Source organism: Nelumbo lutea, chromosome 3, assembly GCF_056320005.1.
Source record: "Nelumbo lutea isolate HS-2025 chromosome 3, American lotus-T2T, whole genome shotgun sequence".
NCBI lineage: Eukaryota > Viridiplantae > Streptophyta > Magnoliopsida > Proteales > Nelumbonaceae > Nelumbo > Nelumbo lutea.
The window spans coordinates 30,463,803-30,478,239 of record NC_142686.1 but is presented as its reverse complement, the minus strand read 5'-3'; the positions used below and the strand labels follow the sequence as shown (position 1 = coordinate 30,478,239).

The 14,437-nt window shown below is 35.4% G+C and overlaps 1 protein-coding gene across 1 annotated transcript; it reads left to right on the top strand.

Annotated features, from left to right (window-relative positions):
* Positions 1 to 364: 364 nt before the first annotated feature.
* On the top strand, positions 365 to 4,713 carry LOC148863985 (uncharacterized). The gene is made up of 2 exons (XM_088980781.1): positions 365 to 3,524; positions 4,098 to 4,713. Exons 1-2 carry the CDS (start codon positions 365 to 367, stop codon positions 4,472 to 4,474), a joined length of 3,537 nt encoding a protein of 1,178 aa, XP_088836907.1. The 3' UTR covers positions 4,475 to 4,713.
* Positions 4,714 to 14,437: the final 9,724 nt, after the last annotated feature.

Genomic DNA, 14,437 nt, shown 5'->3' with positions numbered 1-14,437 from the left:
CCACCCTCTGACGTCCTCTCTCTCTCTTTCTCTCTCCTCACAGGTCCGACTTACTGGCCTCCACAAGATCTGAATGGTCATTAGTAGGTCAACTTAAGCTGAAACTTGTTCATTATAAATTTCATTTGTGGAACCTAGAATAAGTGTGAGGCCACAAAAAGGGAAATGCTAGTGCAAGTTCACATTGGACGAAATCAACGCATGAAGGTTTGAAATATTTTCAAGTTGAGTACAATCAGAAGAATAGTCAAAAGTGCAAGAGAGTAGTATCACTTGCCAATCTTTCTACCTTCTTTTCCACGGATCTTTCTTATTTAAGTAGAGTGGAACAACTCTGAAATTGCAAACCATTTCCATTTCAGGCATGAGAGAAGAATCATTTGTTCTCTGCCTTCTAATTCTATCTCTTGTTTCCCTAGAAACTGCCGCACAGAAAGAAGCAGAAGCTTTGCTGAAATGGAAAAACAGTTTAACTTATTCTCATTCTCTCACCTCATGGTCCCTAACCAATGGCAGGAATCCTTGCAACTGGATTGGAATTCAGTGCAACAAAGTTGGGAGCATTGTCAACATAAACCTTGCCAACTCTAGTCTCAGTGGCACTTTGGACCAGTTCAACTTCTCTGCATTCCCCAATCTTACCTCTCTCAACCTCAACCTCAACGATCTTGTTGGCTCAATCCCAAAGCAAATTGGATCACTTGCAAAGCTCACATTTCTTGATCTGGGTAGCAACAATTTCACACATGCACTTCCATCGGAGATTGGGAATCTCTCAGAGCTAAGGGTGCTTAGCCTCTACAACAATTCACTCATGGGTCCAATTCCTTATCAGCTTAGCAATTTACAAAAGGTATGGCAACTCCATCTTGGTGGAAACTACCTAGAGAATCCAGATCCTGTTCAGTTTAAGAGCATCGTATCATTAACTGAACTGAGGCTCGATACCAACAATCTTACCCTAGATGTTCCCCCATTTATTTTTGAATGTTCGGAGCTCATTTTTCTGGACTTGTCAGGTAATCGATTCAATGGTTCGATTCCTGTGCAACTCATGAGTCTTAAGAATCTTGAATTCCTGAACCTGACTAATAATACATTTGAAGGGCCGATTCCAACAGAAATCAAGAACCTTAAACACCTTCAAGAATTGAAGCTAGGACTAAACAAGCTGAATAGTACAATACCAAATGAGCTTGGCTATTGCACCAACCTTACTTTCATTGATTTCTCAGGAAACAACCTTAGAGGTACCTTGCCTCTTTCAATGACCTCCTTAACCAGAATTACAGAGCTCGGAATATCCAGCAACATGTTATCAGGTGAACTCCATCCATATTTCCTAACCAATTGGACAGAACTCGTATCTTTTCAAATCCATAATAACTCCTTCAGTGGAGTAATCCCTTCTCAAATTGGATCACTCCGTAAGCTAAATTTCTTGTCCATGTTCAGTAACAGATTTTCAGGCACCCTTCCTTGGGAGATTGGGAACTTGTTGAATTTGAGCAATCTTTTTTTGTCTGGCAACTTTTTTACTGGCCCAATTCCTTCCAGCATAGGAAACTTATCTCAGCTTGTCAACATAAGTCTCTCCAATAACCAGTTCACTGGAACCCTTCCCCAAGAAATAGGCAAGTTGGAAAGTCTAGAGCTTCTTGATCTGAGTGCAAACCAGCTGCAAGGAAACTTGCCTCCCACCATAACCCGTTTGAAGAACCTGGTTTACTTCTATGTTCATTCTAACAACTTCTCTGGTAGTATATCTGAAGATTTTGGACCCATATCTCTAAGGAATGTGAGCTTCTCTTATAATAATTTCACAGGCAAGCTCCCTCCTCAAATTTGTAGAGGAGGGCAGCTTAAATACTTCACAGCTAGTGCAAACAGATTTGTTGGATCCATCCCCCAATGCCTTAACTACTGTACTGGCTTAACTAGAGTCCTTCTTGAGCATAACCTTCTTGATGGATCCATAAATGATATATTTGGTGTTTATCCAGAGCTCACATATATTGATTTGGGTGATAACCGATTGTCTGGCGTCTTATCAAACAATTGGGTAGAGTGTTCTAGTCTCTGGTTCTTCCGTGTGTCTGGTAACATGATATCAGGTCAAATCCCAGGAGAGATTGGAAAGTTGAAATATTTGCGAGAGCTTCATCTCTCTTCAAATCAACTAGAAGGAGACATTCCTGTGGAACTTTTTAGTTCGGCTTCACTTCTATACAAACTGAACTTGAGTAACAATCAGTTTTCTGGGAAGATACCAGCAGAGATAGAAAGGCTGTCAGCTCTACAAATTCTGGATTTGTCACAGAACAACTTAAGTGGGCCAATCCCAGAGGAACTTGGAAATTGTCAAAAACTAATATCTCTAAAACTCGGTGTTAACAAGTTGAATGGGACGATTCCACTCCGGCTTGGGAAGCTAGTAACCTTACAATCTATGCTTGACCTCAGCCAGAATTTACTCACTGGAGAGATACCACCACAGCTTGGAAGCCTAACATCTTTAGAAAATCTCAATCTTTCTAATAATAGGCTTTCTGGTTCCATACCTTCAGCCCTGCAAGATTTGAGGAGTCTTCAATTTGTTGATATATCAAATAACAATCTTGAGGGTCCACTTCCCAACATTAAGGCCTTTCAAAATGCTCCTCCCAAGGCATTGGCAGGTAACTCTGGTTTATGCGGCACGAAAGCACAAGGTTTGCCACCTTGTAGTAGTAGTAGTAATACTTCTACAAACAAGAACAAAAGCAGTGGACAGAAGAAACTGATATTGTCGATAACCATACCTCTCGCTGTAGTTATTATAATTCTGTTGATTTTATTTGGAATTTTCATCCGCCATTATACATCCAAGGACAAATATGATGATGATGATGAAGAAGAAGGCCGTGGTTTAGTGGGAAAAAATTCATTTTCAGTATGGAACTACGATGGGAAATTGGCTTTCAAGGATATAGTAATGGCCACTGAAAATTTCAACCAGACATACTGTATAGGGAAGGGAGGACAAGGAAGTGTATATAAAGTAAAGCTTCCCAGTGGAGATGTTGTTGCCGTAAAGCGTCTGCATTCATCCGTATCTGATGAAAATACATCTCAAGGTGATGACTGGAAAAAGAATTTTGAGTCTGAAATAAGAGCTCTAACAGAAATTCGACATCGAAACATTATAAAGATGCATGGATTCTGCTTAAAGAAGGGGTTTATGTTTATATTGTACGAGTACCTGGAGAGGGGAAGCTTGGGCAGTTTGCTAAATGATGAGAAAGAAGCAAGGCTCTTGGACTGGGAGAAGAGGGTGAATGTTATTAAAGGGTTGGCTCATGCTTTGTCCTACTTGCACCATGACTGCTTGCCACCCATTGTGCACCGGGATGTATCAAGGAATAACATTTTATTGGGTTCAGAGTTTGAGCCCAAGCTCTCTGATTTTGGGACGGCGAGGATGCTCAGAGCCGGGGAGTCGAACTGGACTGTACCAGCTGGTTCATATGGCTACATTGCTCCAGGTAAATTTGTCTTTTGTAAATTCATGGTCCCTTCTTTTTTTTCTTTTCTTTTTATGATTTTGAGTAGGGGAAAAGTTACTATTGACCAAGATACTTATGTTTTTTAAATTTATTTTTTAAAGGTATCAAATACCCATCTGTGGATAAGTAACTTCTTCCAACAGGGAAAGTCCCAACAATTGGATTAATGCACTTATCTAAATAAATATTTCCAATAAACATTTTCCTGGATAAATAACTTCCCAAAGGGCAAACGGGGCCTTAATCTAATCCATCGTATATACTAATTAGGCTTGCTTTTGCTTGATCTTTCTTCTCCTTCTTATATAGAGCTGTAAAGGGACCAGATGTAAATTAACTGTATATCCGAATTTGTTTTGTCTATGTTTGAGTTTGAATAAATTAAACTAAAATTGCCTTCAAGATTGTATATCATGAAGAAAATATATCAAAAATAAATTTCATGAAACTAGAACTAATAAATTAAGTATATCGTCCATTTGATGATTTGCAGCAGACCTACTTCTTCGTCTTCTTTAGTTTCTTTCATTGTATTGTATCTTATGAATGCAGAAGTCGCTACTACAATGAAGGTGAAAGAGAAGTGCGACGTGTACAGTTTTGGAGTGGTAGCCTTAGAAGTAATCATGGGAAAGCACCCAGGAGAACTCCTTTCATGCATACAATTAGATGAAAGATACGACCTCAACTTTGCAAGTGCATTAATAGACCAGCGACTACCACCTCCAGTTGGTATTACGACTGTGCATGAATTGATATTGGCGGTGGCCATTGCCTTGACGTGCATACATGTAAATCCTGACACTCGGCCCACAATGCTTGAGGTGTCCCGCCGGTTGTCGGCCAATCTGAGTCCGTCATATTCCGAGCCTCTTCACATGCTCACACTACAGCATTTGAAACATCTTGCGCGAGGAATAATTCACTAAAACAAATAGACCGTATACTAAAGCCTGGCAACCAGAGCATGGAGTTGTCACAGGAAGGAGTTTCAGAGCGTTGTATTAGAAAAGTTTTGAGGTTTCTGCAGAAAAAAAAAAAAGTTTTGAATTTTGAGATTTGATGTGTCTTTAATATTGTATGTAATTTTATCATATTCTTTAGTGTTTGATTGTAACATTGACAGAATGGGTCATGGCTGGATTGGGCATTTATGATAGTTGTTGGGTGTGAGAATATTAAGGATATGGATTGATTTTGTTATATTAAGATAGAGTTTGAGATATATTGAGATAGACTAAATAGAGCCTAAGAGTTTGAGTTTGAATTTAAATAGGTTTGGTCTGTTTTAGTCTATAAATATGATGTAATTACTATATTCAAGTAATGCAGTGCAATGTTTTATTAGCCTTCTCTGAAATCTAACATAGTATCAAAGCCAAAGGTCTGAACCTAGAGGTCTCCCACTGTGCTTCCCGTGTTTCTGGCGGGTGGCTGTCTCTATTTACGTATTAGATTTTCCATTTAGTCATTTGTTTCTCTTCACCAATTTAGCCACTTGCTAGGTTTGCTCTCTCCGTTTACTTGTTATGTTTCCCATTCAATCACTTTTTTTTTAGTTTCCTTTGTTCCTAATATTATTGCTATTTTTATTCTTCTAGTTTTATTTTTAGTTTTACTTTCAGTTTCTCCCATCTCTTTTTATTGGCTTCCAGAGATCATATTCCAAGCCCCTATACCAATATAACTTTGGATCCTATTGGTTCAAACACCTTCTGCATCTGACATTACCCTCATCGACTCCTTATTGTTGGGATTTTCAATCATATATATCATTCTCAGAAATAGATTTACCCCTTCCCCGCCTTTTCATTCCCTGTTGCTTCATTGATGATTCGTCCTCGTGTATATTCCTCTCATCTGCCCTCTTGTTGAACTTCTTGCTACACAACTTATCTTCTTTACCTCACTCTTTTCTCTCTTCTACTTGTCTCCCTCTCTATTTCTATTTGTATATGGCCATTGTTGGCCCATTTCAGATAGGCTCCAAAAGCAAGCCTGTTGAGGCATCTTAGTTGACTCAATGAGGTCTATTGGTGGCCTAACTTCAATCTGGCCCTATTGGCCCAATTTCATTCCAGTACAAACCCATAAAAGCTCTTTTCATTTTGAAGAAACAACAGGTTCTTGTCATTATGATATGTGATTGTCAAAACTAGGCATCCATTACTTGCCACACTATCATCACCACAACTTCAAATTTTGGATATATGTACATCATCACCTCCTTACCACATCATACCGTAGCCAGGAGATGTGAACACATCACTATCATTGGAGCAAGTAAGAGTTTGAATTTGAGTTTAAATAGGTTTGGTCCATTTTAGTCTATAAATGTGATGTAATTACTATATTCAAGTAATGCAATGCAATGTTTTATTGGCCTTCTTTGAAATCTAACCCAGAGAATTTGTAATATGGTAGTCATGAGTAAGACCTACCATCTCATTCAAGAGTTAAATTTACTTTAACCCAAAGACCTTCACTCTTCCTCTACTTTACTACAACAAGATGTTCAGGTAAGCCCCACCATGTAGTAGTTTCATTGCTTCATCAGATCCATTTTGGAAGTTTTACCTTTAGTGTTTATTTTCCAACTTTAGTTCCCAAACAACAAGATTAAAATAAAGTTATGAAAACACTTATTTTTAAATTCCATGACAATAAAATATTTTCTGAATCAAAATATTAATCAAGAAAATAAATTGATGCCAAACATGATTCTATTTTTGAGAAACAAGAATCAGGATAACTATGCCAAACAAGACTGGTGATTCTCAAGATAAAAATTCTCTTTTATGAAAGGATTTTGAGAATGAAAACCCCTAGAATTGATGTAAACAGGGCCTAAAAATTACAATTAATGCAAGAAAATATATATATGCAAGAAAATATATATATGCTACATATTTGTATTTGTATTCCTTCCAAAACTGAGCCTTATGCTTTATTTAGCAAGACAATTCAATGAAAATCTTAGGGAGAAAAAGAAACATAGGTCTTTTGAGAGGTTAGTGGGTCCCTAGAGTAGCAAGTGGGCAATATAAAGTAAGAATTATAAATCGGGTCGTGCATGGAGTTATGGGTTGTGTCGAGTTTGGATTTTCAGGTCCAAATGCATTCACAACAAGGTGCATATATATATATATATTCAATTTTATTATACTATTATTTTTAATTGTGTTGTAAATTTGTGAACTTCATTTTATTATTTCATATATAAAAAATTGTATACATCAAAATTCTTATAAAATAAAATTTTAAGATTTTTCTAATTTTTGTCTATTTTGTTAATTTATTTTTCAGTTTTTACTTTTTTAAATATGCCTCTCATGGCCTAGCTCGATCCACGACATGAAATGGCCTAGCCTGGCCCGGCCTAAGCCTGCCTGGGCCCATGCCATGGGCCATTTTGGGCCTGACTTTTAAGTATCCTAGAGGAAGCAAGTTTTTCAAAACATTAATTATTTTGTCAAATTAGTAAACTTTGTTATTTATTTGTAAAAAATATACTATTATAAATATGTCCAAATGTTTTTTATAAAATTTCTATACTTTGCCATATTTTTGTAGAATTTTTGTGCTTCAACAAGTCGACGTTTATGTTTCTAATATTATAAACAATGTTCTTGTGATCAATTTTGCCCTTTACTATTCTTTAAATTTTCAAAATAAAATTCATTGACAATTCTCTATTATCATTGTTTCAAAATAAGACCCGTTCAAATAATTTTGCTTATTGACATTTTTTTAGTGGTGGAAATTATAACCATGGTCAACGCTTACCTTCCATGGTTGTGTTACCATTAATTGATGTCATAAAGGATTATGACATATTCTTTTCTATGCACTCGGAGATCTAGATCAATATTTCTATACCACTAGTAAGTGTGCATGTGCTTTGCACATGGTAATTGTAAATGATGATAATGATAGTAATAATGTATCTAATTTTTCTACAAATTTTATGCATTTTTTTTATTTTTTTATATTTTTTGTTTTTATTATTAATTGGATGTGATTTGCAAATCCAAATCTGATTACATAAGCATCTCATCCAAATATGTGATAATCAGATTGATTTGTAAAGTTTCAAGTATCATTGATATGCTTATTTGCTTGGCTAGATTTTCAACCTTACCATTAGTGATTGACTAAATACACAATTATAGGTATTTAAGTAGCAGTTAAAACATGCATTAAAGATGTAATAAAATAACTTTTATACCCTTTCTCAAACAAAGAAGTATAGAGTAATTTTAGTCCAACAAAAGTTTCACATTGCATTCACACTTTTATATATAGTATAGATATTTAACGGAAGTTTTCAAACTTAATTGAAAGAAACCCAGTTAGGGTGAGGGAAATCTAATACTCCACATTTTTTGAGGACTGGGCATTAAAGCTTTTCAATTAAGGCCTAGCTTGGACAGCTTCCAAAATATCTTTAGATTTAAAGCACCTCCAGGGTGCCAATTTCTGTAGTGTAATTCAGAGAGTGGGTTGTGCAAGTTCTAAAGTTGTAATTTGTGTTATAAATTGTCATCCACTGATGCATGTTTGAATAGTCTTTTGGAAAAAACAAACGAAAGCTCATCTCTGTGGTCATTGTGTCTTCACATTCCTTCCTTTCCAACCAAAATGAAAATCCCATCTCAACTACTAAACCTATTTAGGAATTCCAACAAAATGTCAAATGTTTCATTTTGAAAATTTAAAGAAGAATGATGACTAAAATAGTCTTTTTCATCATTTCTCTAATAAAAGTTAATGGAAGGGAGGATTTAGTCAATTGTCAGAAAATGTAGGGGTACTTTAAGATAATATGTAAACAGTAGAGTTGGTTAATTTTCTAAAACTTAGAGTGCTTTAAGAAATTTGTTAGTTTTGTCTAATATAATTAATAAATAATATTAAAGATGTCTCCAATCTTTTATATTTATTTGTATGTTGTAATTAGTTAACTTTTTATTTTTAAAAATTTATTTCACTATGACATCATGGGTTGACTAATTTAACCCAAATGGTTGAACTATTAGCATTCCACCCAAATGGGAAAATGGATTCATTTCTGGGTCAACATTAAATTTTTTTATTTGATTTTCCAACATTAATAAGAATGCTTATCTATAATCCATAAAACAGATATTTGCCTTGAGTTCCATGTAGGTCATAAAAGTTGAGTTGAAATACCACACGTCTATATGGTTAATACTTACTTGCTCAGACATGAATAACACATGCTTTTACACTAGTTCTTTATAGTACTTATCTTTATTTAACATGATGAATATATAATATTAAAGATGTGCCCAATTTTTTTTTTTTTACATTTTTTTTATAATTTTATCCATTTTTAAATTTTTATTATTTAATAATAAAATCATGGATTAACCTATTTGACCAAAATGGCTGTTGAATTGCTTGTGACCACTTGGACAGAAAAAAAAAAAAAAAAAAAAACTTTGCTTCTAGGTTAGTTTTGAAATATAGATTTTTATACTATTAAAATCATGATGTATGAATTTAACTAATTGAATTTAATAATGAGAAACAAAAATACCATAAATATGGGACTTCATAAGAGAGAATAGAATGGACTAAAAAAGTAGTATTCATATTATGTTATCTACCACAACAATCGTGAATGATTAAAAAACAAGGGTATTTTAATTAAGAAAAAATATCGAAAATATAAGAGCCCAAAGGACCATCTAGGCTGTTAAAACATTTTGATTTTTAACCATCAACACCTCTTGCAAAGTCAGCATCATTTTATCCTATTAAATTATTACAACAGTATTTTTTTTTTTTTGGTAAACATTACAACAGTAAGTTAGCTCAGCACTTCTAGCACCCCTAATAAGTTCTCATGGATTACTTTGATATCGGCTAAATAAACTTAATACAAAACTCAAGTCAGGCCTAGAACAAAGCATAATATGCTTTAAACTACCCACTGCTTGCAGTTTTTTTTTTTTTTTTTGCTTTTTCATTCGCTATTTCTTAACACATCTCTTATTAATTTAGTTGACTGAATTATTGTTGTCCACGATTAAATTCATTTCATCCTAAATCTATTTGGAATAGTTTCTATATATCCTTTTTGGGAAAATGATAGGATTCCAGATTTTCTTTCTCTTTCTATTTTTATACTATGGCAAAAGAGGCATCTTATTGGTCTTTCATTTCAGACTAAGATTTTGGGCAATTTTTTATTTTTTTATTGGTTTTAGATCATTTCCAATAAATAAAATATCTTCTAAGTTAAGAGATAATAATACAATGAAACTCTCACCATTCAGGACATATAGACAATGATCAAATATGCATTTGGAACAAATTAAACTGAATTTTATAATTGCACCGGAAAAAATATAACACCATATATGGCAAAGAGATTATTTCAATCCTATAGGTTGTGTTTGGAAACGATGCAAATGGAGTGTAAATCCCGGTTCAGGGTAAATTTGCACTCTAGTTCACTTTTTCCTGTGTTTGACAACATCATATTTATGCATTGACAAATGAAAGAACACATTTTCTAATGCATATTTATATTGTTAATAAGATGTAAAAGTACATAAAAAAAAGAAGTAAATTTGCATTCAAGTGGGTTTTTGATAAAAAGAAAGGCATGTGCTTTATTGGAATTCTTGTTTGCAATCCATTGCAGCTAAAAAGTTTGTTTGCTAAAGGTAAATTTGTTAGTACAAAATTAACCCAATTTTGCAATTTATATGGACCATTTTACACTCTACATATTTGCATTTACACTTATTTGTAGGGGTGTAAACGGATCGAATTCGAATAGATCAGGCAATGTCTAAATTTGAATCCAATTAAATATTTGAATATTCGATTCGATTAATTAATTATTTTAGATATTATTTGCATCATTTCCAAACATAGCCATGATATCATTTTTAATTACACAATTTTTTTTTCTTGCCGTTTTATTCTTCATTTAGAAGTGCAACCTTCAACTTACTAAGTTGAAGCATATTTAATTATCTTCACATTGGGATTGTAGGATAGCTAAGTTTGTTGTGTGTAAATCACTGAAGTGCAACCCTCAACTTAGTCAAGCATATTTAATTATCTGCACATTGGGATTGTAGGATAGCTAGGTTTGTTGTGCGTAAATCACTAACCCACCAAATAATTAATGAAAGAATGCAATTAAAAAGTGAGTAGCAATCATGGTTTTTAAAAACGAACGGGTCAGGGGTTTGGTTATCGGTTCGAACGGTCAGTCCATTCTGACAAAAGAAATAAAAAAATTAAAAAATGGTCAAAACCATTCAAATGGTTTGAACGGTTAACTGGCTGGTTCAGCGGTTTGTTGACCAAAATCAATAGTTTTGGAGGAAAACAGAACTAATCAGGTGACTGATTCCCGGTTTTTTTGGTCCATCCGTCCAGTTCGATCTGGTCCAATTTTGAAAACAGTGATAGCAATTAAAGTGGCAGCAATAAAATCAACTTTAAGTAGTTTTTTTTTTTTCACTCTTGTGGAGCTTGCGTCAAATGATGAGGCAATACTGATGGGTTTTGAATGATGCCTTGTAAGGCTATGTTTGGTATGAAGGGAAAGGTAGGGAACCTGTATTTTCCTTCAAACCAAACATAACCTAAGGCTAAAGGCATCCCTCCTACCTATAAATTGCAGTATGGGGTAGAATACCATTTATGCTTAATTTGCACCGGAGTAGCACAGAAAATGGGGTTACTTACTCTTATGCGCTTAAGCTTTCTGGTCATTCTATTCTGGCCAGTCTTTCAAAGGTATGTACATACCTTGTTCTCCTTTTCTCATTCATAATGGCAAGGCCAATGTGTTCTTTAATGGAAAATTCATCCATGAGAGAATTTCTAATTTACTTTGTAGAATTTCCACCCAAGATCTATTCATTCCTTAGTTATTTTCTAACCTTTTTTATTATGTTTGGCCAAAGGACCGGAAATCAGGTGAGCAGTATGAACCATCCTTATGGGGAAAGCATCTGGGCTTCCATGGGCAATATATATATATATATATATATATATATATATATGTATATGGTTAGGTATATGATGCTACTTTGGTTTTCCTCAAGTATTGATGGGCTGGTACCATGGAGGGATCGAGGGGGTAAATGGTTCTACGGGGTTGTTTTCTGGACAACCATCAACCATTTTAACTTGGGCCATCCTCAGTTCTCACTCAACTCAAAATTGAAAAATCTACTAAAAGTGCCAACTGGGTCAGTTGGTAAGGCCTCGGAGATGAGCAATATTGGCAATGAAAAATCAGAAAGCCCTAATTAGTGGAATTCAAGGTTTACCACATCATGTATCCGCTGCTAACAACAGTATGAAAAATGAGAGATGTTTGTCCAACTTCCTAAGTGTGGCCATTTCGATTCAATGCTTTCCACAAAAGCACCCAACCAAACAAAGAACCTGACTTCAAACCACAAATTAAATACTGGACATAGCACAGATGTGTCACCATTTTTCGGAAAATGTCATCAGCCGGCCGAGACACTACCGATGTCTCTTTCACCAATGATGATAAATAGGATAAAATTCTTTTCTTCCTTGCAGGGTAAATTTGATAAGGAGTGTGCATCCTACAACTTTCGCCTATGCTGGCCGCTATCCTACTACAGGGATGAATTCTCCACCAGCTCCCATTGCTTATTTGCCCGGAAGGAGTGGAAATGATGAGCAGCCTGATACTGGCTTGCCGCTTGGCCCGAATTATGGTAGACAAGATAATGCCTAGTACGGCCAGGGCGACTGTTGGAAGATCGAACGGTGTGTTCGTGTTGGGATCGGATCCAAATTCGGGAGACAGCGGCCTGACCTGCCACCAGCCCAGTGAGCCCATGGTCCATTGCCATGTCGGTGTGTGTCACCTCTAAACTAAAATTTCAAATTAAGTTTTTCTTTTATTATTATATTGATTCCCAAAGGAGGAGTAGCCACCTAATTCAATAAGTAGTCAGCAAATTCAAAAGGAAAAGTAGCAAAGTTCAGCTGAACGCCATATGGCTGTACACACATACTGTTCAACTAATCCCAATTCTGATCAGATTAGATGGGCATTCACCTCTGCCCCAGCCCGGAATGATTTCTAGCCTCGACTTGGACACATTTTTTTTTTTTATATATAGGTAAAAATGTCTATACCTGATTGTGAAATTGGAAAATCAAACCTCTGATACAACAGTAACGTTATAGTGTCATCCTATATTATTATTCCTGGCTTTCTGTTTGGTTCGAAACAAAAGATCTACCTTTTCTTTCAAACCAAACACAAGGTTAAGGTCTACACTATCTAAGATGCAGGGCTACATGAGGGGACAAACATCCCAGAACAACATTGCTCTTTAATTTCTAAAGGCTAAGAAAATTTGAATAAGGGAAAAAATGTTTGAAATTAAACTTAAACCATGATGAATAAAATCCAAAACAATATTGAACATTTCAAGCTCTGAAACTTTGCACGGGCAATATTCATGTATCTAGCACCTACAGAACCTTGAAAGCTTTTTAAAGGGGCAGAGGTGGGCCAAGGGGTAGATGAAGATGAGTCGATACCCATTAAATAAAACAGAATGCATGGCAAAACAGGATTATGTACCCAACCCCATATAATCAAGATGAAGCTTGAAATGATCTTGATTTGCTAAAACAAGAGTCTAGATCTTCTGACCAAAATATGCTAGTCACAAGATCCTAAGGCTACAACTCGATTGGGAATATTTCCCATACCTTTATGTTGTAACTTAATTATGGGAAGTATTCCCGATTAATGTGTGGATATAGTGTCAATTGTGACCAAGATCTCTCCAGCAGATCCAAACTCTCAAAACAATTAGACTGACCATTGATGGTTCTGTCAATCCTAAACAGTTGAAACGTATCAACAAGCTTAATCTGGATATAGTGTGCCTTGTTCTTGTATGTTTTCATTCACAAGAATCTCAACATGCACTGCGAGTGAAGGGTACGCAACCATATAACTTCTTAACATATAAGATGCAGCCCTATCCTCTATCCATCTTTATATTAGCATCCCTACTACAATTACTATGCAAGAGCTAGACTGTTTCCTTCTAAAAACATTAAATAGTAACCATGTGAGTGATTTTGTAATTTTAGTTTCATGGTTTCATATTAATCGTTCGAACCGTCTAATGGTTATGGCCGTTTTTTAATTTTTTATCAGAACAGATCATTCGTTCGTTTCAAATGGTCGGACCGTTCAACATAAAAACCGAACTCCTAACCGGTTCGTTGCCCAGTTTGGTTTTAAAGACCTTGATATCCATTGTTAAATTAGGACTTTATGAGCACTAAGCCCATATTTTGAATAGTAATATTTAGGGCTAACCCAAGGCCAATGGTTTGGCTAGCTATTGCTGGACAGAATAATCAAAGGCATGTACACATCTCAGTACAACAAACATATGAGGGACACTGCTAAAAACAGTAGTATGTAACATGCACCAAGGCCCTTAGGATGAGAAACTTCTGTCGGGCTTACCTCAGCCAAAAACCTGTATCATAAGCTAGTAACAGGCCGGGATCTGGATACGGCTTATGCAAGATGTAGAAAAACTTGAGCTGAGATCCAACCCACTAACATTCTACATATGTCAAAAGAAAATTGATCTAGCCGATAAGTGAAACTATGGGATAAGTCCAAGGCTCAAGAGTTCAGGCATTGACATGTTGTGAATCACAACAGAGGCCAAGCTGATATATGTGGTAAAAGGCTATATGCTAAGGTCAAATAGTTGGATTTAATCTAGACTGGAAGATGGAGTTGTAGCTTTTTATATAGAAATATGAGTAAGTTTTGGATTACTAAAACGCATAAGCTAGAGCTCCATTGAATT

Bases quoted from the DNA above. Each gene is read 5' to 3' on its own strand.
- LOC148863985 (XM_088980781.1), top strand. From the start codon at position 365: ATGAGAGAAGAATCATTTGTTCTCTGCCTTCTAATTCTATCTCTTGTT. The intron at 3,525-4,097 runs GTAAATTTGTCT...TTATGAATGCAG, and splicing joins ATATGGCTACATTGCTCCAG to AAGTCGCTACTACAATGAAG.